At 39.8% G+C, this 25414-nt stretch overlaps 3 protein-coding genes and 1 long non-coding RNA gene across 9 annotated transcripts; 3 read left to right on the top strand and 1 right to left on the bottom strand.

Moving 5' to 3' along the window:
• Positions 1-601: 601 nt before the first annotated feature.
• On the top strand, positions 602-4606 carry LOC112201147 (protein SIEVE ELEMENT OCCLUSION B). Its single transcript, XM_024342159.2, has 7 exons — positions 602-1030; positions 1152-1286; positions 1900-2351; positions 2549-2649; positions 2749-2888; positions 2980-3471; positions 3693-4606. Exons 1-7 carry the CDS (start codon positions 680-682, stop codon positions 4356-4358), a joined length of 2337 nt encoding a protein of 778 aa, XP_024197927.1. The 5' UTR covers positions 602-679; the 3' UTR covers positions 4359-4606.
• A 1084-nt stretch (positions 4607-5690) lies between these two features.
• Positions 5691-8735, bottom strand: LOC112198060. 6 transcript variants are annotated; one of them, XR_002935840.2, is made up of 8 exons: positions 8509-8731; positions 8313-8406; positions 8045-8226; positions 7817-7965; positions 7337-7376; positions 6632-6732; positions 6145-6482; positions 5691-6028 (listed from the first exon to the last, which is right to left on the bottom strand). It is a non-coding gene; the product is annotated as an uncharacterized LOC112198060 (long non-coding RNA). The 6 variants fall into 6 exon arrangements; XR_002935837.2 differs by having other exon boundaries at positions 8097-8226; XR_005810282.1 differs by having other exon boundaries at positions 6145-6537; positions 8045-8406; positions 8509-8735.
• Positions 8736-14664: 5929 nt separating this feature from the next.
• Positions 14665-19378, top strand: LOC112199886 (protein SIEVE ELEMENT OCCLUSION B). The gene is made up of 7 exons (XM_024340863.2): positions 14665-15099; positions 15699-15815; positions 16125-16591; positions 16892-16992; positions 17116-17255; positions 17335-17826; positions 18332-19378. Exons 1-7 carry the CDS (start codon positions 14839-14841, stop codon positions 18998-19000), a joined length of 2247 nt encoding a protein of 748 aa, XP_024196631.1. The 5' UTR covers positions 14665-14838; the 3' UTR covers positions 19001-19378.
• Positions 19379-21764: 2386 nt separating this feature from the next.
• LOC112198401 (protein SIEVE ELEMENT OCCLUSION B) lies at positions 21765-25278 on the top strand. Its single transcript, XM_024339515.2, has 7 exons — positions 21765-22395; positions 22526-22654; positions 22818-23269; positions 23361-23461; positions 23555-23694; positions 23811-24302; positions 24396-25278. Exons 1-7 carry the CDS (start codon positions 21835-21837, stop codon positions 25044-25046), a joined length of 2526 nt encoding a protein of 841 aa, XP_024195283.1. The 5' UTR covers positions 21765-21834; the 3' UTR covers positions 25047-25278.
• The last annotated feature ends 136 nt before the right edge of the window (positions 25279-25414 follow it).

Below are 25414 nucleotides of genomic sequence, written 5' to 3'. Positions count from 1 at the left end.
GAAAGATGAGACCTACTTATATCAGTGGTTTCACAATAATAAATCTAATGTATTTTAGGGGTGCTATCCTAATATGACCTTCCAAATCTACACTAGATAGAATAGTGTAATCAGATAGCCTAGAGATATTGAGTTTTGTGTATACCAGAATCACATCCATCAGCCAACGAGGAAAGATGGGATATATTGTTGTGTGAAATGCCTATACATAATTTCAAATTTTTCATGAAGTGGTAGACTAGCTTTATACTGTTGTCCTAACTAATTAGTAACACAATCTATTTTAATTTATAATACTAATACTTCAGAGTAACAACATTGAAGAATATTTAGCTGTTTCCTGAGCAGCTGTATACGTTAGATTATATTCCTAGAGTAAGAATATCGGGGGTGACCTTTTGTGAAGGTGAAAAAAGATTTTGAATGCGACCAAACAGTTACCGAAGAACAAATGTCCAAGCCCTTGTCTAAATAAAATCAATATCTAACCCCTAATGGAAGCAAGGTAGCAGAACACGGATTTCGCGCCCAATTTTTTTTTTTTTGCATTTTAAAATCACCTATATAAGGTCTAGCTCTCTAGCTAGCTAGAACCAAAATCATTAGCAGGCAATCATTGAGCTCTTCTCCCATTTCCTCACGCAGCCTGCCCTAGCTTCCACCTTTGTGAAAACCCAAAATGGCCTATCAACCTCAGAATAAGGTCAATCTTCAAAGCAGTACCCCGGTGCCTCAAAGCGCCTATGTAGCTCAGAACGCCCTTGTACCTCAGAATAAGGCACCCACCACCCATCGCAGAGGAGAAAAATACCGTACTCCTTCCCAACAGCTCGGCAGGGATGGGCGTCGCCAGTTCTCAACATTAACATCAGATGACAGTGCATTGATCACCCAAGTTCTGGACACTGACAGATCTCATGAACGTCCTTATGATGCTACTCCTATTTCCTTGAAACATATTCTTCAAGCTGTTGAAGTCATTTTCTCTCGTGTCACCAAACCTGACATCCACGGCAACCTTCTGGTTCCAGTAAGTACCATGTGCATTAATTGTCACTTGCTTTACTTCAAGGTTTATGTATTTTCAATGTTGTTTAATCAATCCGATCTTGTTTATGAATTTTGACCTTGTACGTTTGTTCATGCGTTAGGGATCAGCATTAGTACCCACAGGTGCATACACAGAAGCTTTGGAACATCATGAGAAGGCCCTCCATGCTAGCCTGAGTAGCCTCCATGACAACTACGAAGTTCCAATCAGCCTGTTTAATGCGATTTCCAGCGAGGTTAATTTGCATTATTCTTAATTAATTAGTTAGTTACATTGTGATTAAATATTGTGATTTTCATGTGGGATAGATAAGCATATATTGTGAAAATGAATTGGTACATTGGTCATTAATTAATGAAATATAAGTCACACACGCATATCATATCCTATCTTTTAGAGCAAAAGTGTTAGAGATGTCACATTCGTGTTCGTGTTTTTAAGGGATTTGGCTATTGTGCCACCCTATTAAATTGTGCATTATCTTTATTCAATAAATTTGGGATGGGAGAGCACTATGCTATTCTTAGCTCCTGTTTTAACAAAAAAAAAAAAAAGACAGAGTAAAAGTGTTAGAAAAATCTACCATATCCTAGTGTATGGTGTACACCAATTTTTTCAGTCGGATTAGCTAATGAAAGTATCTGTAATGATGAAAAACAATACTTGAGACATGAAAGAGAAATAGTGTATACTATAATTACGTCTCTGTAGGTCCAAATTTATCACATTAGTTTGGCGAACAAAATTTGATAAACCTAAATTTTTTGGTGTAGTAAAGCATCTCTTCAAACAAAAGTATTTTAATCATGATTAATTCTACAAATTGGGGTGCATGCTACATATGACAGTTATTCGGCAAGTGGCTGAGTGGGGAAGATGCAAACAAGACAACAATGGATATTCTACGCATCGTCCAACATTATGATTGGGATGAGAAGGTGGTACTTACCTTGGGAGCTTTTTCTGTGAAAGATGGTGAATTTTGGCTTGTGGCTCAACTTTACACCATCAACGCACTCGCCAAAGCTGTCGGAACACTGAGACAGTTGCCAGAGATATTGGAACGTGCCAGCACTGTTCTGAAATCAAAGTTTGATGCGTACAACAATTTGGTTAACACCGTGCTCAAGGTGACCAAGTGCATCATTCAGTTACAGGAGGTTCGCCGTGATCCGCACTTGACCACTGAACTAGAATCTACCACCTCCACTGCTCATATCCCCACAGCTGCTTACTGGACAATTCGGAGTATTGTCGTTGCTGCATCGCAACTTTTGGGGATCACAGGCATGGGTCCAGAGTAAGTCCTCCCTAAATCCTAAACCGTAAACTTTCTACTCTTTGAAATCATCATACCCTAACGTTGCTCTAGAAACAAAATGCTTGAGATAGTCGAGGTCAAATCTTTGGATTCGTATGCCTTGTAACTTAAATTTTCCCGACGAGATAAAACGAAAGAAAGACATTGTGAAATACAGTGTGCTTGAATTCTCTCAGGTACGTAACTGAAGCATGGGAGCTATCATCCTTGTCCCATAAGCTCGAAAATATACACAGCCACCTTGAGGAGACCATCAAACGATTAAATGATATCATCCGTGAGTTCATTATACTTGTTAAAAAGTATTGTTTCTTATATGTCGCTATCACTTCATCTGGCTTACCATGCCATGTCTTATATTATTGGTCTGGTGCAGAGAGGAAGAAAGATGATGAAGCTTTAGCTGCAATTGCTTACATCTTAGAAACACCACACATTGATAACACCAAGACTTTAAGGGTTTTATTTTTCAAGGATGATCAGCCAGCACTCTACGATGGCTACAGCAAGAGAAGGGTCTGCTTTGCAATTCGCTTGAATATCTCTATCTTTTTAGAAGATTTGAGTTTTGCATGCATAATATTTACTTTAAAACATATATATGCAGGTGGACATTGATGTGCTGAAGAGGAAAGTTGTGATACTATTCCTTTCAGACCTAGACGTGGCTCAAGAGAACGAGTACATGATTGCCCATCAAATGTATGATGAAAAACGTCAGTTCCCAACAAGGCCAGAGAGCCAGTACGAGATTGTCTGGGTTCCAATTGTGGACAATTGGAATGAAGCCAAGTACCAACAATTCGAGAACCTTAAAAATGACATGGAATGGTACTCAGTGTTCCACCCTTCAGTCGTCTCTCCCACTGTGATCCGGTACATCCGAAAGCAGGACAAATGGAACTTTGTGAAGAAGCCTTTGCTTGTGGTAGTGGACCCTCAAGGCAAAATCGTGCACACCAATGCTGTTCACATGATGTGTGTCTTTGGAAGCGCAGCATACCCATTCACCAACAACAGAGAGAGGTTGCTCTGGGAAAATGAGACCTGGAGGATGGAACTTTTGGCAGACTCCCTCGATCAGAATCTACTCGGCTGGGTACGTCTGTTTATAATCAAATCTTTTTTCTTGAAGTGATCCTTTACTGATAACTAAAATTTGTACCCTAAATTCACAATGTATGGTCAGATTTACAATCAATCCTTCTTTTTTGGCACATAGATTTACAATCCTGCTAGATATCTTGCACAAGAATATATCTAAAAATATTCAGAATTTTTCATTTTTCCTTTTTTGATAATGAAGAAATTATTTTTCAGATTCATGAAGGGAAATTCATTTGCTTGTATGGTGGAGAAGACATAACTTGGATCCGAGATTTCACAAGGGCTGCAAGAGGTGTGGCTTTAGAAGCTGGGATCCAGTTGGAATTACTTTACATGGGGAAAAGCAAGGCTAAGGAGCAAAAGTTGAGGAGCATCATGAGAATCATCGAAGAAGAGAAGCTAAGCCACGTGCTTGACCGGAACCTCATCTGGTACTTCTGGATTCGTCTAGAAAGCATGTGGCAATCCAAAGGACAACAACTTAAGAACGAGCTTTTAAGCTCAACTCAACTTAGGGCCGCAGACAGTTTCAGTCTGAGAAACGACCCGGTCTTGAAGGGTATCATATCATTGCTGAGCTTCGGTTCCACCGAACGCGGGTGGGCGGTGATCGGGACTGGTTCTGCAGACATGTCTAAGGCTAATGGGGAGCACATGTTGAGAAGCTTGAGGGAGTACACTGCGTGGGAGAAAAGGCGTCGAGAGTTGGGATTTACACCTGCACTGAATGAATACCTAGCTGAGGTGTATAAGAGTACTCCCCATCACTGCACCAATCTCGTGTTGCCTGCCACCGGACTCATGCCAGAGACTGTGGCCTGCGCTGAATGTGGCCGTCTCATGGAGAGGTACACCATGTTCCGCTGCTGCACCGATTGAGAAAATGGGAACAGATCGAGAACTATTTGAAGTACTCTTGCTTGTTGCCAGCACCAGTACTCGTGATTTTCAGGATACATTGAATGTTTAAAAATTAATTAGCTTATGCTGCTAATTAATATTCGATGTTGCTTCTATGTGTGATAATAAATGTAACATCTAAACTATTAGGTGGTGCCTACTTGTATGGAGGCCGCCTTGCTGGTGTGTGTTTATTCATATCAATAAATTGTAAGCGTTTGTTCTTATACTTTGGCTCCATTTTGCGTCTGCATTTCTGTTTTTTTTTTTTTTTTTCTTTCGGTTTATTAATTCTTGGTTTGGAAGTCATAATGGTTGAGACTTGATTTAGACTTGGAGTTGTGACAATGACGACATGAAAAGTTGTTTCTTTTTGGTGATCCCTCACTTCAAATTAAAGGCTGTAATCAGTGTACAAGCACTGCAAGAAAATGGGCAGAGACCATATTCGTACATTTTCGTACCTATATATAGTGACAGATTTCTGTGCCTATTAAGTAAAAGGGACAGATAATGGATCAATGCCTAGAACATACGTACCACATTAGCCAAATAATTGATCATAATAGACAATTCGTCGATCAATAATACTTTCAAACTAACAAAGCATCTTCGTTATCTCGGGCTTTCTGGCCGTAAGATGTTATTGATCGATGCGTGTTCATGACCAAATGAGCATTGTAATTTCTGTACTTCAGCTTGGCAGGTTTACATATACCACAAGTAACATTCATACGGCTTATTAGGGGCGGTCGTCAAGCCGTCAAGGTATGCCGGTGGTGTGGCCAGACAATGTCTCCGGCTTACAGAGGCCTCTCATGTTGTAACACCTCTGTCAATCAAATTATAAATTATATATATATATATAGAGGCCCGTTCTGAAGCGGACGTCCGCACTTCGCTAAAGTGCGGACGGCGATGCAGCGGAGGCGTTCCAGGCGGTGGCGGCGGCGCGCGGCTTGCAGGAGGGAGGCCGGAGGCATCTTGGATTGTTCTGGGCAGTGTTCAAGGTCGGAGGAGGTCGGGGTTGCAGGTTTTGGGCAGCAACCCGACCTGCAACTGCAGGTTTTCTGGGCAGCCCTCCAACGACGTCGCCGGCGACTCCACCGACTGCAGACGGCTCCGCCTGACCCCTGGCGTCCTTCCGGCAACCCTCGCCGCTCCATCGCGCCCCGAGCCGAGCTGCAGCAGCGCCGTCCGCACTTTAGCGAAAGTGCGGACGTCCTCTTTGGAATATATATATATATATATATATATATATATATATATATATATATATATATACACTAGATAGTGCTCCTCGCGCGATGCTGCGAGATCAATAAAAATGATTTTATGTGTGTATCTAAGAGATATTCCAACTTTGGGATATCCTCTAGAGGCAATACATCTCAGACCTTTAACATTATCTCATATTCTTTGCAATAGCAATACATCTCAGACCTTTAACATTATCTCATTTTCTTTCCAATAGTCTGTTGTGCAAACAATGAGATTTAACCTTAAGTTTCTTCAAGATTAGTCAAGAGCTACTACAACTTCTCTGTACACTGCGCTTCTTGGGTCTTTAGCCACATGACTGCTTCAGTAGAAGAACAGGCCGACATCAGATTCTTGAATAACTTCAAAAAGTTAATACTAAAAAGCACCTGTGTATAACCAAATAATCTAACATCAGTACAAATATGGACCATGTGGTATGAAATTCTTGGAAATTAAAGGGGAAAACATAGGATATAAAAACAAATAACATCAAGTCCTTTACCTTGCATCTAGCGTTTTTGAAAATTATGCTGTTGGCATTGGGCAACTCATGAAATTGGTCCAACATTTTCTTTACGTCTACTATGGCTTTGCCAAATCATTGTGTTGATCAGCATTAAAGAAGCATTCACAACTTTTGGCATAAAAAATTAAGGCCTTCCAAACAGAATCACTACCGCATACAGTTCTTCCATTGCTCAAAATCCAGAGACAGTGCTTTCCATAGAATTGAACAACACCTACTCTATCTCCAGCTTGATCTAAAGCACTTCGGAACACTTCTTTTCCACCATTTTGGTTGGTCAGCGATGTTCAGCTCAGGAATAGTAAATTATGCAACTGCATCAACGTAGACCAACTGTTTTTAAAATGGCATAGTCGAACTGCAGCATCACTATAGTATCAATTTATCAATTGCAAACCAAATACAATTGATAAGTTCCATAGTTACAGACTAAAAATAAATAAAAGTATCTTCTGAACATTACCAGAATTGGTAGATATGTTCCCCTACTTGGTTTGTTACTTCATGCCACCTCCTCTCAAATTTCTCCAGAACAATGTTGCCTTAAGGCCAAAAGTAGTGCTCCTGTATGTTTACGCAGGTAAAAATTTATTCAAAATCAACTTAAGCACCCAATTGCATAATATAAAAGTTCTATCAATAGATTACCAACCCTCTAAACCCTACGAAGTATCTAATCTTCAGACATAGCTTTACATGAAATAAAAAAATGCATATATGTAGCACACATCAAATACATGAGACTACCTTATACCAAAAGAAATTTCTACAAATAAAGAATACAGATTAGCCTCAATCTAAATGCGAAACAGATTCCAACTTTGCAGTGGCTAATCTAACCATTATTATATATTTACCATATAGCAAAAATCGATAGCAAAAGAAAATTGATAAACAATTTACATAAGAGCTTGTAAATCAAAAAGGAAAATATCGAATAACAAAAATAAGAGGTTTCTTCCTAGCTTCTGGGTGTTTGAACGAATGGCTGCCAAACAGATAGAAAAGCCAAACAGCACTGATTTCTAATGGGTATAATACACACAATTAGTCAAACTATATACTGCACATAATTGCATATACACGACCCTTCAGGCATGAGCATGGAGAAAAAGGAACCAATCAAATCAATGAATCAACACAAACATTATTGATGAAGAAAAATTACCAGCTAGGGAATCCTTGTGCTCCAACCAAATATTAGCCAACTGCAAGACAACCATAATAAACAGAAATCAGATAAATTGTTAGCAGAGTAGAGATATACCCATTAAAGAAAAAATTAAAATGAACAACAATTAGAGTGAAAAGACATCCTTAAGGTTGAATCTAAGATTGCAAATCTTTGTTTTTTTGGCATCGATTCAGCACAGTAAAGCAATTGTAAACCATCGAGACATGAAATTTCAATTCTTTGCTCATCCAATCATATGTCTTCCGTACTTTGAAACTTTTATACCCAGAATCATAGTAAAAGTGATGAGTAATTGTGAATAAAGATATTATTATACAGCATCCAAACCCAGAAGCAAAGAACACGAAGGCTACCTCAACAAATGAAGAACAAATTCAACAAAAATTACATGCAAGCAAAGACCAAAAAAGAAAAATTCACCGATTTCTATAAACTGTCCAAGGAAAAATTCACCTGATGCTTTCGGCTAGTGAGTGGTTGTAATTCAATCCATGAGCATCCATTTATCAAAGGACCAAGCACCCGATATTGAGTTAGAGCCGGTTGGGAAGCTTCTAATCCTGATTGATGAGCCTCTCTTTCTTCCCATCGTCAAGAAACACCTGCAATCAATGATGAAATAAATACAATCACACTATTTCTTCACAACAGAAATCTGAAACTTGACTTTAGATAGAGAACCTTCATAAGAGGAGCACAAAATTAAGCCTTCCTTTGACATTTTGCCCGGTACCTCTGACATTTGCTCGATCGTAACTCAAAATGAGCCATTTGTCGCTGAAAAGCCTAGGTCCAATTCGGACTCTTATTTTTTTTTTTTTCTGCGGACAATGGAGACAACCATTCTAGAGTATCTTTAAGACCTGAAAGAAATTCCGAATTAAACCACAAAAACAAACAATCTAAAACTTTAATCGATTAGAACAAACTGGACTTGAAAATCGATTACCCAGTTCCATCTTCGTCCTCCTCGATCTTCTCGTCCCTCTGTTCTTCCTCCGTCTCAACCAAGCTTCTTATGAATATGTTTGTTTTTCAAGTTTCTAATCAAGCAGATAGGCGAGGAAACTTTAAGATCGGGATTACCTCTTAAAACCCAGAAGCCAAAAACTTAAAAAGATGAAAACTTTTAACATCGGGATTACCTTTTAAATGGTATAGTACGGATCGTCAGATTAGAGACCTTCATCGTCAAATCAAGAGAACAAATCGACTGCAGGCGAGTTTCACTTGAGCTATTAGAGTGTTGTGGTTAAAGCAAAAGAGCCTCTTCGCTCTCAGAGTCTCTTTCGACAGTCCCTTTCCTTCTTATCCGCATCACACTCTCTTCTCACCACTTTTACGGAAGTCAATCGTGGTTATACGGCCGTAGAAGAAAGAAGAAACCGATGGAAGCATCTAGTACCTAGGTCAATGGCAGCCTGAGATTGTGGGGGAAAAGCAAGGGCAAAATAGCCTTTTCAACACCCAATGAACAGGTGTGAACAGTAAGTTTGTCTTTCGTATATTTAGAATATCCTATCCAAAGCGAGGTCTCGCTCTGAAATTAATGTGTGAGGTCGAAATTTAAGGTCACTTTTCGGTCTCATATCTACATCTCGACCGTTCAGTTTTTAGGTACTAATGTATAGATCATTTCTGCAAAATTTCAGCTAAATTGATGGTCGTTAAGGCATTGATAACTGCCTTAAAGCTAATACGGTTCAGGGTAGACAGATTCAGTTCGTCTATTGGTTTAAGTGAGTTAGATACCTTAAAGATCATCAATTTGGCTGAAACTTTGCAGAGATGATCTATACATTAATACCTAAAAACTGAACGGTCGAGATGTGGATATGAGACCGAAAAGTGACCCTAAACTAAACGGTCGAGATGTGGATGATCAATTTCTTAGTTATACTGTTCTCTTTTATTGTGGGAAGATAAGAAGGGCTAGGGGCCCACTAAAGGAGAGGAGGGGGAATGGGAGAAAGAAATTAAAGAAGAACTGAGAGAAGAAGAGAAAGAAAAAAAAATGAAGATGGGGGAGAAGGAAGATTAATTATTTAGGAAACAAGGGTGAGCGAAAGAGAGAGATTTGTAGCTGTGAGAGAAACCGAGAAGGGAGAAGAACAAGTGTTATCAGGAAGTTTGGGAGAAGAAATTAGATTTGGGGTGCAGTTGATGTCTTGCGTTTTTGAGAGAGAGAGAGAGAGAGTTAGAGAGTTAGAGGTTTTTGTCAAAGGCTGCAACTTGGTACTTCTGGTTTTGAGGGGAGTCAAGTTAGAGGGTTTTGATTATTTTTCAGAAGTGAAGTTGTCTTTAATTGGAATTTGGCTTACGGTGAGTGGCTGTTCTTTCTTGCAATATGTTTTGGTTAATGACTCTCATTGGTTAATTTCTACCTTGTTAAATTGGGATGTTGGTGAGGTTCAATCTTTTTTTTTATTCAATTTTTAAAAAGAGGATCAAAGGATTTCACTCCTAGCCTCATGTTGACTCGAACCCAGGACCTGGATCCTAGGTAGTTGAGTGACTTTGTATCTGGAAATATTGGATGTGTTTGATCTTTTATCATTGTTGATTTTACATTTGGATCTTTGGGTTCTGGAAAAGCTTTTGAGTCGTTAACAAATTGGTTAAGTTGGGTGTTTGATATCAGGAGTTTGGAATTAGTTGTTCTCTGATATCTTTCTGAGCTGTTACTTTTGTTAGACTGATTATAGAATTGTATCTTAGATACTTGTTGTACTTTGTTTTCTATTAGGTGTTTTGAGGACAATCACTTGAGATGCAATTGTGTATTGGTCTGTTGCTTATGATTAATAAAAAACTCGATGTTGTTGTACGATGTGTTCCAGATTTTGGTATTAATTCGGTGTTGTTTACAGACTAGATTTTGTGTTGTGAGAACATATATATATATATATAGCCAATAAGAGAGTGGTGGTGTTGGCAATGTACACATTACTTATGACGTGGCCATGATAAGTGGCACGATCATTGGGTTTAGGTAGTTCAGGCTAAATTAGCCAAGACATAGCTAACAGGCCTGCGGAGCAGACCAATATTATTATGTGAGTGGGTTGCATGGCATCCTAATTTGATTTATGGATTACCTTAGCAACTTGTTACTTTTCAGTAAAGATTTTTGTTCTTGTGTTCATTGTGTTTCACGTGAGTGTGCATTGGTTATTAAACTATTGATATCTCAGTGACTTGTTGTGAGACAACTTTGTTAAAAGTGTGTACCTGGATGGTGTTTATTTAACAGCTTTAATTTCTTGATTATTATTACGCTTGTGGTATTCGAGATTGATATTTTGTGACTAAACTAATACTTGAGTCACTCATTGAGCGTGTTTTTGCTCATTCCTCATTTAATTGTGTTTGCAGGTCACTTTAGATTTCTATTCAAGAGTTTGTGAAGTGAATATTAGAGAGTAGAACTTTCTTTTTCAATGTCTGTTGTTTAAGAAAATGTTGTAAACACTATTTGGAGTACTTTACATGATTTAGTTGGTATTCTTGTTATGTTTTTATTTTTATAGATTTTCTCACTTGTGTTATTTGAAATCTAATTCAACCAATAATAATACTTTAGTCCAAATTTCGGGACCGGGGCATTTCAATATATATTTTCCTTCTCTTTTCTATGCTTGTCTATTTTTTCTTCCTTAATTTTTTGTTTTTTTCCCCTCTATTTTTTTTTTTGACAGAGTAATAGAGATTTCATTTAATCCCAAAGCCAGAACGACACATACAAATAAGCCCTATATGCCCGTACCCTAAATCAGTGGTCAAGCAGGTAAGGGAATACGGGTACCATCCACTAGTACAATGAAGCTCACTTATTTAAGAGCCTACCAAACTATGAAAATTCCATCAACACAAAGAAAACTATCGTGAATCTCCTTTCGTCAATGCACTCAATTGTGGTACTCTGGGAGATTCATTAACTAGGTGTAAAAAGAACCCATAGCCTGTAAGTAAAACAGAGATAAACTTAAGCTTTCCCCTTACCCTTAATATTAGGGCAAGGAGAAACAGTAGGGTAAGTCAACCTTAACGGTTCCATAGCAGTAGCAGACTTCTTATTCTTGGGTGGATTCTTATTTTTGGCTCCCAGAGGCCTACCTCTTTTCTTTTTGGTCTCCACATGTTCCTTTTCTGCCCTATGTGGGGATACCATCAGACCATCCGGAGTTTCCATCAAACCAAAAGACTTGGCAGAAATACCGGTAGGGAACTCCGGCAATTTCATTTTCTTAGGAGGCAAAAAACAAGCCTGCCTACCTTTCAACACTGCCTCCAGACCATGCTTCAGCTTCTTCGGGGACACAGCTGGGGAAACTGGTCTGCCCCTCTTCATGTGCACAGAATCATCCACTGATACCACTGCCAAGGTATCAGCTGCACTCTCTAAAACCCTAGAATCGGCCTCCCTGATGACCACTGACCTCTTCTCCTTCCTAGGCCTGACAAACTGCACATCCATAAACAGCGGTCGTGCAACAAGAGATGGAATAGTAGATTGAAATTGAAAAGTTGCCTCGCCCAATCTAAACCTATCTTCAGCGAACTGTAACACAGAGCCAGTCTTAGTTGCCTGATTCTTCGACGGTGCAGGACCAGTACACACCCCACTCTTATGAAAAATCAAAGCACAGTTCCGACACCTACCAATCAAGTTCTCAAAGAAAAAATGGATGTCCTCCTCGATTCCTGGACTCAATCGCATTGTTTTTTTTAGAAAAAAAGGCTTAGAGATATCATGTGAAACCCTAACCCGAATCTCCCTTTCATACTTAAATAGCTTCTCATCCATATCAAGATACTTCCCAGCCATAGATGATATTTTCATAATGTTCTCCTTAGTCTCAAACAAAGGTGGGATGTTTGTAATACATACCCAATATATAATCGACGACAGATCCACATTGTCAATGGATGTGGCGCCATCATATTCTTGCAGAATCAAAGTAGCCCGATTAAGGTTCCATGCTCCTCCCTTCAAAACCTTTCTGCAGTCCCCACGCTCGTCGAAGGAGAAGAGAAAACGGTCCTTTGGTTTCTCCTGAATCTGGAATCCCTTCTCAAGCATCCACACCCGCCGAAAATGGCGGCGCACATCCTTGAGAGCCACCGTCTTTGTGGTCAGAAACCGTCCCAGCAGAAAAGATTGGGAGGTACGCTACACTGGTCCTGCGACCAGTTTGGTCATGTCCACCACGTCATCCCCTACCAACGCCAGAGAGGATGCAAAGCTTGCCGTCATATCTTCAATGGTGGCCATGGAGGAAGACGGAAAGCAAAGACGTCAAGAAGGACGTCGAGTAGAGGCGCGCGGCTAAACTGCGCTAGGTTTAGGGTTTTCTCACAGAGAGAAAAAGTTTTTTTTTGTGTAAACATTAATGAAATATATTATGAGTACTTTAAAATTTGATTCCCCTCTATTTTTCTTACTGTCCACTCAATTTTATTTAATATACCAATCACATTTTTTTAAGGGGAAATGCCCTAATTTTAGGGACATTAATCTCGCTTACTCCACTAAACTACCTTATACCCATAAGATAATTGATTTTGTTCCCTAATACCCAATTAAGCTTTTTTTTTTGTTTTTTTGTTTTTTACACTATTTTGTCCTATCCTCCTTTGTCGTGTAGAGCGAGAGAGAGAGAGAGTGTGTGGAAGAGAGAGAAGTCATTAGAAACTTAGCCGGATTTTGCCAGAAACCCTAAATTCTATGAGCCAGAAGCGAGAATGAGGTGGAGGCGAGCACCAGCTGCGCGCCAATCTAAGAAGCCTTCCTGTCAAGCCTAAACCCTCTTTTCTACTATTGCACGTGCAATTGAAAAACTGAAGAAAACTAATCTAGCTTTGATATTTGACACATTTTGTATCACATGTTTAGTTTCGTGAAAACTTTTCTTTTTTCTTCGATTCCTTTGCATGTGTGAAAATAAATGTAAAATGATTTTAAGAGTATCAGCTACACTTTTGAATTGAGCAATTTCGTCCCTTTCAGTTTGAGACACAACTCATAGCTACAAGTGACAAAATGTAAATTTTTTTTTAAAAGAACATGGTTTGCAGCCTCAGAACTGCATTTTATGTTCAATGTGTTTGGCTCCAAAACCAGTTGGCGTGCAAACTGTCTCTTTTGAGTGTGTGTGCAGGCGTGCCAGCACCGTGGGGTGCAGTCGTCGGGGGAGTCCCTTGACCTGACTTCTTCTTCAAGCGTTTGTGGACGAGGAGAGCACCAACCTCGCCACAAGGTTCTTCTCTAGCCTTCCGAGAAAGGACTTCTTGCCTTACGGATAAGGACTTTGGATGTGATCTCTTCGCGTCACCGAATCGATACTCAACGTTGTAGGCTGAGCAGAGCAATCACTGAGAAGTTTGGAGAAAGCACGGGTTTTGCTAAAGCGTGACTTTAGCTTCGCTGGGTTGCGAGGGCATTAACCTTGCTTCGCTGGTTGTATCGGTGGCAGTAGTTCTGGCAGTCGGCTCGCTAGGAGACTAGAACTGGAAGCACGGTCTCCAGGTTGATCTGGTGATGCTGACAGTCGGCTCGTCAGTAGACTAGGACTGGCGTGCGGTCACCGGGTTTCAACGAGGTTAAAGGTTTTCTCTGGGGAGGCTTTGTAATCGCTGGGATTGATTGATTCGACAGAGGTCCTTGTTTGTCCTTGAAACCTAGTATTTATAACTAGGGTTTCGACTATTCCTTGCTATAGAAGGATTATTGATTGAAGTTTCCTATTCAATCTCTGCTACTTGACTCCAATAAGGTTTCGTTTTCCTTATGGATTACGGAATGGACGAAGCTGTAACCCAAACCCAAGCAGGCTTATTTTTGGGCCGCAGGTATCGGCCCGCTATGCTAAATCCACTAAAAGATCTTGCCAAAATTACTTTTGGGCTCAAACACAATGAGGAATTGAAAATTGTTTAGCCTAAAAGTAACAGTGTTTTTGTTTAAATGTAGCAATCTTTTGGACTGAAAGCAGGAACAAGACAAGACTGGTTTGACGCTTTGACACAACTTTAGAACCAAACAATTCCATGTGGTAAAAGATGGTGAAGAAATAGATTAAAATTAAGATACAGCGAAAGTACGTTCAATGAGGATAAACAAAGATAACACAAAGAAGAATAAGATAACATTCTTAGAGTAAGAATATGGACTAACCTTTTGTAAAGCTGGAAGAAGATATTTGATGCGACCATATACTTTCATAGCACATCATGACTTGTCTAAAAATCAGTATCCGTAGATAGAAAACCTCGTGTAATACTTTAGAGTGTGGAAGCAAGGTAGCACATCCTGGTTAGTCACCTATTATTGTTCAATATTTATAGTAAACTTGTGAGGGATAGCTGGCTGGCTAGAGCTAAAATCAAATGAAACCAAATTACAAAGCATATTGCTCGATCTTCTCCCATATACCTCACTTCAAGCCTGACCTTTCACCCCTGTGAAAAGAAGAATGGCCCTTGTACCTCATAATCGGGCCCCCAACACCATTCGTAGAGGAGACAATTATCGCCCTCCTCTGCCTAGTAGAGATGGCCGTCGTCAATTTGAAACAGATGACAGTTCATTGATCAGCCAAGTTCTGTTCATCGATGAATCTCATGATGACCGTCCCTATGATCCTACTCCTATTTCTTTGAAACATATTCTACAAGCCGCAGAGATTATTATTCTTTCCCATGTCAACACCCCTGATATCCATTCCAAAGTTTCGGTAAGTCCCATAGACCATCTGTGCTTGTCACTTGCTCTTATTTATGTTGGTTTATATATATATATATATATATATATATATATATATATATATATATATATATATATATATAGAGGCCGGATCTAGAGCGGACATCTGCACTGTCGCTAAAGTGCGGACAGCGACGCTGCAGCCACGTTCAAGCACCCACAGCGGCTCGAATCTTGCCGGACAGAGGCCAGAGGCATCCCAGACCGCTTCTGGGCAGCGATCGAGGTCGAAGGAGATTGAGCTTGAAGGTTCTGGGCAGCGACCTCACCTACAACTTCAAGGTTCTGGGCAGCGACTGCAAACTGATAGCCAGTGACTCCACTAGCAAGAAGAAGGTCAAGATCGACCTTGGCCTCTGTCCGGCAAGTCCTGAGGTGCCGTCGCGGCCTGAACGTTGCTGCAGCGTTGCCGTCCGCACTTTCACAACTGTGCGGACGTCCGCTCTAGATTGCCTCCGTGTGTGTGGTGTGTGTGTGTGTGTGTATTTAGCCTCTGGTAATTTGGTTTAATGACTATGTTTCTCATCAAATTATCCTAACCTTTTTCTTTTTTATTTCTGTGAATCAAAGGGATCAGCAGAAACTGCAGATGCACATGAGGATGCCTTGGAACATCATGCGAGCCCGATTACCCTCCATGAAAGCTACGGTGTTCCAAGCAGCATCTTTATTGCAATTTCCTGCAAGGTAAACTTATGTGCATTTAAATTAGCATATAGTAAAATGCATGTGATTTTCATATGATATGGATACTAATTTTGTAGTAAAAGATACAGCGAATAACAATATAATAGGTACCTCTCCGAAGAGAAACAAATTTTACTCTAGCTAACCAAATGGTGTATCACATTTATTAGCTCTTGAAAAGAATTCCTTGATTATACTGACAAGTATCATCGCAGATGCTAATTAGTTGTGCATGTGTTGGGTCTTTCTAAGGAGTTTGTTAGTTAGTACGTACTATATAAATTAATTAATGCCCGCTTAATATGACAGTTATTTACAAGAAAATGGCTGACTGGGGAAGATAACAACAAGAAAAATATAGCACTGGGTATTTTATATGCCGTCCACCAGTACGATTGGCAAGAAAAGGTGGTACTAGTCTTGGGAACTTTTGCTGTGAAAAATGGTGAGCTTTGGCTTGTGGCTCAGCTTTACACCACCTATACGCTCGCCAAAGAGATTGGAAAACTCGAGCACTTACCTGAGTTACTGGAGCGTGCAGAGACTGATTTCAAGTCAAAATTTGAAACATACAACAACCTTGTTAAAGCCGTGCTCAGAGTGACCAAGCTCATTATTCGGTTACAGGAGCTTCGCTCTGATCCTCACTCAACCACCGAGCTAGAATCTACAACCAATTCAACTGAGGTTCATATTGCCAGTGCTGTTTACTGGACAATTTGGAGTCTAGTAGTTGCTGCATCACATTTTGTAGGGATCACATGCATGGGTCCGGAGTAAGTTATTCTTGCTAATTCTTAAGCCCTAAAGTTTCTACACTTGGAAATTATCAAACCCTAATGTTGTGAATTTATAGAACTCAATCTGGAGTGCAGCATAGTTCAGGTAATGTAGTGTTGAATCCGGTGAAAAATAAATCTAAACAGTAGAAAAGTCAGATCGAGTATGTCATACTGTGAAATACTATAGGAGTCTCAGTACGTTAACCGAAAGAAAATATATATGCTGATGTGAATGGGGCGGTATATATCACAAAAGACACTAATCCAGCTTCTGTTGTATTTGAATTCTCTCAGCTACAAAATGGAAGAATGGGAACTATCATTTTCGATCCAAAAGCTCGAAAGTATACACAGCGACCTTGAGGAGACCATCAACAGTTTATTTGATGCCATCCGTGAGTCTATTACCTAATTTTCATTTTCAATTATGAAGTGATGGGAATCCAAATGTTAACAACACCTAGCTTGTATTATTGCTTATGCCCAACTATCAACTAATTAATGATCTGCTAATACAGAGAGGAAGAAAGATGATGAAGCATTAGCTGCGATTGCATACATTTTAGAAAACCCACATGTTGACAACATGAAGCCTTTAAAGGTTTTGTTTTTCAAAGATAACCAGCCAGCACTCTATGATTGCTACAGAAAAAGAAGGGTTTGCTCTCAAATTTCACTTCATCTCAAATTAAACTATATCATAAAACAACATTCTTCATAGTATTTAGTTAAAACAGGTGAGTATTGGTCTGTTGAAGGGGAAGGTTGTAATACTGTTCCTTACAGACCTAAACATCCTCCATGAAAACGAGTACATGATCGTCCAACAAATGTACGTGGAAAAACGCCACAAGCCAATGAAGCCGGAGAGCCAGTACGAGGTTGTGTGGGTTCCGATTGTGGACACATGGACCGAAGACAAGTACGAACAGTTCGAGAGGATTAGAAATTGTATGGAATGGTACTCGGTTTACCTCCCTTCCGTAGTTTCGCCGACTGTGATCAGGTACATCCGAAAGGAGGATAAATGGAAATTTGTGAAGAAGCCTTTGCTTGTGGTGATGGACCCTCAAGGTAATATAGTGCACACCAATGCTGTACACATGATGTGTGTTTTTGGAAGCATAGCATTTCCATTCAATAAAAACAGGGAGGAAGTGCTCTGGGAAGAGGAGACCTGGAGAATTGAACTTGTGGCAGACTCCATCGATGAGAACTTAATTCCTTGGGTACGTATTTGTAGTTATAGATTTAATATGTTATGTTGTTAGATTATCATTAATATAAATAACATACGGAAACATAGATATATAACCCTTATCAAGTTTAGAAAATGTGCAAGGCACACATTTGGGGTCAATTGCTAGTTTATGGTTAATTAGTAAGCTCATGCTATTAACATATATACGTTGACTACTAAATTTACATGACCTAGTCTGACATATATACATGGCTTAACTTCTGTGCCCTGTTATATTGTTAGCTATACTGTTCATAAAAAGTGAACTCTTATATATTAATCTGTTTTACATGTATGCAACCTAATTGAATTTACAAAATGTGGATTTTAGTTACTAATGTATCTCCAAAATGTATTTCTTTTGAAAATATATATAGGGCGTGATAGGCTAACCTAAAAAGAACTCAAATGTAATTAAGGCTGGCCATGTTGGATGTTGATCCATATATCTAAACTAAGATGAAGTGATGGAGTATTTTGCTTTTCGATTTCAGATCACCGAAAGGAAATACATTTGCTTGTACGGTGGAGAAGACATAAAATGGATCCGGAGTTTCACAAGGGCGGCAAGAAGTGTGGCTTGGGAAGCTGGAATCCGGTTGGAATTGCTTTACGTGGGCAAGAGGAAGGCTACGGAGAAAGTGGTGAAGAACATAATGAGAATCATTCAAGACGAGAATCTAAGCCACACGATCGAGTGGCAATTCATTTCGTTGTTCTGGACTCGTCTAGAAAGCATGTGGGAATCCAAAGGACATCAACTCCAGAACAAGCTTAAGAAATCAAGTCAACTTGGGACGACCGATTATGTTGCTATGAAAAACGACGATGCCGTAATGCAAGGGATTATATCAATGCTGACTTTCGGTTCCAGCGACCACGGGTGGGCGCTGATTGGGACCGGTTCGGCGGAGATGTCTAAGGCAAACGGGGAGCATATGTTGAGGAGCTTGAGGGAGTTTAATGCGTGGAAGACAAGGCACAGTGAGTTAGGGTTTACCCCTGCACTGAATGAATACCTTGCTGGGGTGTCTAAGCAGGCCCCACATCACTGCTCCAGTTTGATGTTGCCTGTCACCGGAGTCATGCCGGAGATGGTGGCCTGCGCTGAATGTGGACGTATCATGGAGAGGTTCAACATGTTCCGCTGCTGCACTGACTGAGCTCGACCTTGCATCGTACGACTACTGTTATCTTGGCTATCGAAATTGCCTTTGCTAGAGGGTGGTTCCATTTATGGTTGGAAAGTGATTCTATTAGTGTGGTAGCTTGCTTCTCTTCTAGGTCTTTTTCTCCTCCATGGAAACAGTTCGTTGGGGCAATTGTCTCTCTAAAGTACACCAAATGAATTTTCGATGTAGTCATATTTTTAGAGAAGGTAATGTTGTAGCAATGCAACTTTTACTTGGTATGATAATCCTCCTAGTGAGCTCCACAGGTTTCTACAAGCTGATTATTTGGGTTTTCCAAATTATTGTTTTTCATAGTGGAAGGGTTGTCTTATTTTATGGATGGAAATAACAAGAAAGATAAGAAGTGCCTCTTTTGTTTGTCTTTTAGTATTGTGTTTGTTTTGGAAGCGGTCTTGGCCTAGTCCCCCGCTTCTCAATGATTTTTGTATCTTCTGTACTTTGCATTTTTATTTTTTTCTCTTTCGGCAAGGTTTGGTCTAGCCCCCCTTGCTATGTATCTTTTTTTACTTGATTTTTAATAAATTCGGGTAAGAGCGCTGAGTTAGCTCTTACACCGCTTTCTCAAAAAAAAAAAAAGTACGACTTAATTTTTTGAAACCTGCATTTGTAGATTAGCTTATGCTATTGCTGCTAATTAACACCGGATCAACAAATTATGTGTGATGATAAATGATGAAGATGTGATCATGACGTACACGGTACACGCCTTTATATATATGTATGTTGAATACCTATCTATATGCTATACATACGGAGAGGAGCAGTTATATCCCTAATACTTTTGACATAATAATTTAATAAAATAAGATCACTATGGTAACTGACTAATTAAACTTTAATTTATCACTCCGCACTTCCCATTTCTCCCTCTTCATGCACTCCGTCACAAACCATCTCTTTTAATCGTGACGTACTCTCCTTCTACACAGAAGAAGAAACAAAATGCTCGACTAACGACTTTATGGTTGGTCATAGTACGTGAGAGTTTCTAAGTAAATTAAAGAGGTCTACCCCTTTGATATAATATTATAAATATTTAATAGACTAAGCGAGGTTTACCCTCTTAAAAATACATTTAGGGTCCACGGCTATTTTTACACTGCCCACATGACATATATAGTACAGTTCGATTGATGTCTTTAGGTCTTTAGTTATGTTCTTGTTATTTTCTATTTTAAGTGCGTTTGTCCCTCTTATTTCATTCCATTGCTTTAATTTTGATATGCTTGCATCACTCTATGTACTCTTCATTTAATATAAAAAGTCGTCCTTAATTTTTTATTAGTATTAATTATGCAAGGGGTTTAAGGATGAATTAAAACCAAATAAAAAAGTTAGTACTACTAGAGTACTATCACGGTACCACCCTACTCTTTTGAGCTCTTTAAACAAGCTTTAGGAAGCATCTTCAATAGATTATTTATTTTAAAATAAATTTAAAATTTAACTAATTGTAAGGAAAAATATCACTTCAGTAGACTACCTAAACTAAAATTAAATTTAGTTTTAGCTAAAATCCATAGCTATATTTAGCTAAATAGAGAGAATTTAAGCTAATGTTAAATCTAATAACTGCAAGTGGCTTAGTGGTTCTTGCCTAGTTGGGTGTGCTCCCCAACCTAGGTTCGAACCCCGAAGCTATCAAAGTGGCCAGACACTGTGCTGCAATGCACAGTTGGAGCATTTCACATGCGTCGAAGGGATTTATCTTGGGCCTAAGAAGCCTTTGGGTTCCTATTGACAAAGTCAAAAAAAAAAAAAAAAACTAATGTTAAATCTCTCAACGTTAAAATTTTTTCAATTACGTACAATGTTCTTTCTTCTTCTTTTTAAAGTATTTGACTTACAAATAACTATCATTGGTGGAGCAAAATTCATAAACTTGCTAGCTAGTAATTCACTTTCAGCTAATTTAACTTGTGAAAATAACTACCACTGTTGGAGATGTTCTTAGTGTTTTTTTTAGCTTATTATTCTTAAATTTTATTTATGGTTCTTCTAGAACTGTGTCGTCTAGCTCTCATTTTGCAGATGGATAAAGTGTCATCTTGGCTCTCTTCTATTTTAGCAGTAGATGCTCAAAGTTTGAATTAAAATAGAGTGTAGTATTCTTCTCTTCGCTTGGTCTGGACAAGATTTTGATGACACCAGTATCATTCCCCTTGACAATGTCTTTCAAAGTTCTTGATAAAACTTCATCTCTTTCGAAAAAAGAAAAGATAAAAATAAAACAAAATGTAAGGTTTGACTGTTTGAGAGCCTGGATCAAGATCTAGAATTCTCCAATGAAATGTCTTGTACAAGGTCCGGAGGTCCGACCCTCTAGATGTAGAAGGTAGAACAAAGTTAAGAATCCAAGGACAGGATTAAAGAAAAAGAGCTTTAATGAAACAAAGATAACACAAGCAGTACAACTAAAGACAAACTAATGAACTATCTCAATCTAGCAATGAACAACAACATCTGTGCCACAATGATCATAATTAAATAGATTCCTGGAGTAAGAATATAAGAAGCTACGTTTCGTAAAGGTGAGAAAAGATTTTGAATGCTGGAGAATATTACATACTCAGAGTAAAGCCCCTTAACTAAATAAAGAAAGAGTATTTATATTCTCTTCTTGCACTTTTCATGGTTTAAAGTTTTAAACCCCAACTGAAGCAAGGTAGCAGAACAGTGATTTTTGCCTGTTTGTTCCATACTACGTGAGCTATATATAGGCCATAGCTAGCTAAGTTTAAACCACATCTTTCAACCAACCAGAGAAACCTCACTTAGAGCTTAACCTTTTTCTGGAAATCAAAATGGCCCTTCAACCTCAAACCCCTAGGGTCAACTTTCAAAGCACCCTTGCTGCACCCCGTCAAGACACCCTTGCACCTCAGAGTGCCGGCCTTGTACCTCAAACTGCCGGCCTTGCGCCTCAACAAACTCCCAGCCTTCTGCCTCAACAAAATCCCAGCCTTGTGCCTCAACAAAATCCCAGCCTTGTGCCTCAAAGTACTGCCCTTGTACCTCAAAGTGCCCCTGCACCTCAAAGTGCCCTTGTGCCTCAAACTAGGGCGCCCGCCACTGTCCTAGGCCGAGGAGGAGACAACTACCCGGGAAGAGGAGGAGACAACTACCTAGGCAGAGGAGGAGACGGCTACCGTACTACTCCAGCTACTCAGCTCGGTAGAGATCGTCGTCAGTATTCAGCATCATCAGATGACAATACATTGACCAACCAAATTCTGATGACTGATAGATCGCATGAACGTCCCTACGATGTGCCTCTTCTACTTGTCAAGCAGGTTCTCCAAACAATCGAGGCCATTCTGGCTCGTGTCAACAAACCACTTGACATCCATGGCACTGTTGTTCCGGTATGTATGATCACTTGCTCTTAAATGCTGATGAGTTCATATATGTAATTATATATAAATGATTTATCTACCAGTTTAGTTTGCGAGGTTGCTAGTGAGTATATCAATTGTGGATTTGTTTGTGTCTTAGGGAGGTCTCGTACCTGCAACTGCACATGTGGATACTTTGGAACATGAGAAGGCCATCCATGCTAGCCTGAGTAGCCTCCACGACAGCATCGATGTTCCAACCAGCATTCTTAATGAAATTTCCAGCGAGGTCTGCATTCAATAAAACTATTTATACTGCATTCGCTTTACTGATTCACCGATCACATTACTGACAGCATCTCTCACACAAGTAGAACAAGAACTAGTGGTACTAAAGCTAGTGTTAAATCTGCTCTTACTGTTTGTTGATTGATGTCCACCTTGACATACAGATACTTAGCAAGTCGCTAACAGGGGTAGATGCAAGCAAGACCACCATGGATATTTTAGAGAGGGTCCAGCACTACGATTGGGACGAAAAGGTGGTGCTTGCCTTAGCATCTTTTGCGATCAAAGATGGTGAATTTTGGCTTGTGGCTCAGCTTTTCACCACCAACGCACTGGCCAAAGCCGTCGGACAACTGAAGCAAATGCAAGAGATACTAGAACGATCTGGGACTAGTTTAAGACCTAAGTTTGAAGCATACAACAATCTGGTTAGAGCCGTGCTCAAGGTGACCAAGATCATTGTTCATTTACAGGACCTTCACCGCGACCCCCACTTAACTGCTGAAATCAAAGCTACATCTCCCACTAATCATATCCCCACTGCTGTTTACTGGACTGTCAGGAGTATAGTCATTCTTGAATCACAACTTTTAGGGATCACTGGCTCTGATCCAGAGTAAGTTCCTCTATGTCTACACCAGTAAGTACACATTTGACAATGAATTAATGATTCATTACTTATTTCCATTGTATTTGATTTCTCATAGGTACGTAACAGAGGCATGGGAACTATCATCCTTGGCACACAAGCTCGAAAACATATACAACCATCTTGAGGAGAACCTAAACAGACTCTATCAACTCATTCGTGAGTCTTAGCTAATCAGATGTACAGAGTGTTATTAAACAGAATTCCTATTTTTTTGTGCCTAACCAGTTATGTTCTAATGGTGAAATGCAGAGAAGTTCAGAGATGAAGAAGCATTCAATGCAATTGCACGCATCTTAGAGTCACCACATATTGATAACTCCAAGCCTCTGAGGGTTTTGTTTTACAAGGATGACCAACCTGCACTCTATGATGGCTACAACAAGAAGAGGGTTTGCTTTAATATCTCAATCAATTTCTCCACTATCCCTAAAAAAAAGAAGAACAAAAAAACAAAATGTACATGTATATCTATCTATCCTCATTTTATGTAATTGAACTATGACAGGTTGACATTGATGTGCTGAGGAGGAAGGTGGTGATACTGATGATTTCAGACCTGGACATCACCCAGGAAAATGAGTACCTGATTGCTCATCAAATGTACTCGGAGAAACGCCAGTTCCCACAAAGGCCAGAGAGCCAGTACGAGATTGTCTGGGTTCCAATTGTGGACAATTGGACTGAAGCCAAGCAGCTGCAGTTTGAGGAACTTAGAAATGGCATGGAATGGTACACTGTCTACCACCCTTCGGTTGTGTCTCCGATTGTGGTGAAGTACATCAGGCACCAGAAGAAATGGAACTTTGTGAAGAAGCCTCTGCTTGTGGTGATGGACCCTCAAGGCAAAATAGTGCACACCAATGCTGTTCACATGATGTGTGTTTTCGGAAGTGCAGCATACCCATTCACAAGCAACAGAGAGAGATTGCTCTGGGAAGAAGAGACCTGGAGGATTGAGCTTTTGGCAGATGCCATCGATCAAACTCTACTTAACTGGGTACGTAAAAATTGACAATTCACATCGGCTTTATATCAAACTGCTGTGCAATTTAAACATTTAAAAATGTTGCATACTTTGTTTCGTTTGCAGATTTCGGAAAGGAAGTACATTTGCTTGTATGGCGGGGAAGACATTAACTGGATCCGAAGCTTCACAAGGTCTGCAAAAGAAGTTGCCTTGGAAGCTGGTATCGAATTAGAGTTGCTCTATCTTGGCAAGAGCAAGCAGAAGGAGCGAATGGCCAGAGACATCATCCGTGTTATTAAGGAGGAGAGGCTAAGCCACACCATCGACTGGAACCTCATTTGGTTCTTCTGGGTTCGTCTTGAGAGCATGTGGCAGTCCAAAGGACAGCTTATGAGTGAGCTGTCCAGGGCTAACTTCAGGGACGATAACATAAAAAACGACATCATAATGCAGGGGATTGTATCACTGCTGAGCTTCGGTTCTAGCGATCGGGGGTGGGCTCTGATCGGGCTTCCTTCATCAGACATGTCTAAGGGTAATGGGGATCACATGTTGAAGAGCATGAACGACTTCAAGATTTGGAAGATTAGGCACACTGAGATGGGGTTCACTCCTGCACTGAATGAATATCTTCTTGGGGTGTACAAGAGCGCCCCACATCACTGCACCAGTCTCATACTGCCTGCAACCGGCATCATGCCTGAGACGGTGGCCTGTGCTGAATGTGGTCGTCTCATGGAGAGGTACGCCATGTTCCGCTGCTGCACTGATTGAGGTTGATCATCAACACCACCGGCCATGCTTCATTCCAAAGGTGCATTGGCTCGGATTTTCACTATAAACTAGCAGCTTCTGCAGCTGCTTCTACTATACTACTATGATAATAAATTCAACATCTGTAGGTCCTTACCTCTTGTGGTAAAGGAGCCTATTCCAGTGTGTGTTTTTGCTTATTGTTACAATTTTATTACAATGAATAAATTTCAGTATTCATTTTCTTTTCAAATATATGGATCACCGTTTTCTAATCTGATGTTCTATAATGGCACTCTGCACCTTGGTCATTACTGGTCAGTTGGATTGACAATGCCATATTGCCATCGATATCATTACAGAGCTTCTTGTCTACTACTAGTCCATTT

Source organism: Rosa chinensis, chromosome 4, assembly GCF_002994745.2.
Source record: "Rosa chinensis cultivar Old Blush chromosome 4, RchiOBHm-V2, whole genome shotgun sequence".
NCBI lineage: Eukaryota > Viridiplantae > Streptophyta > Magnoliopsida > Rosales > Rosaceae > Rosa > Rosa chinensis.
This window is presented reverse-complemented; position numbering and strand designations above follow the sequence as displayed.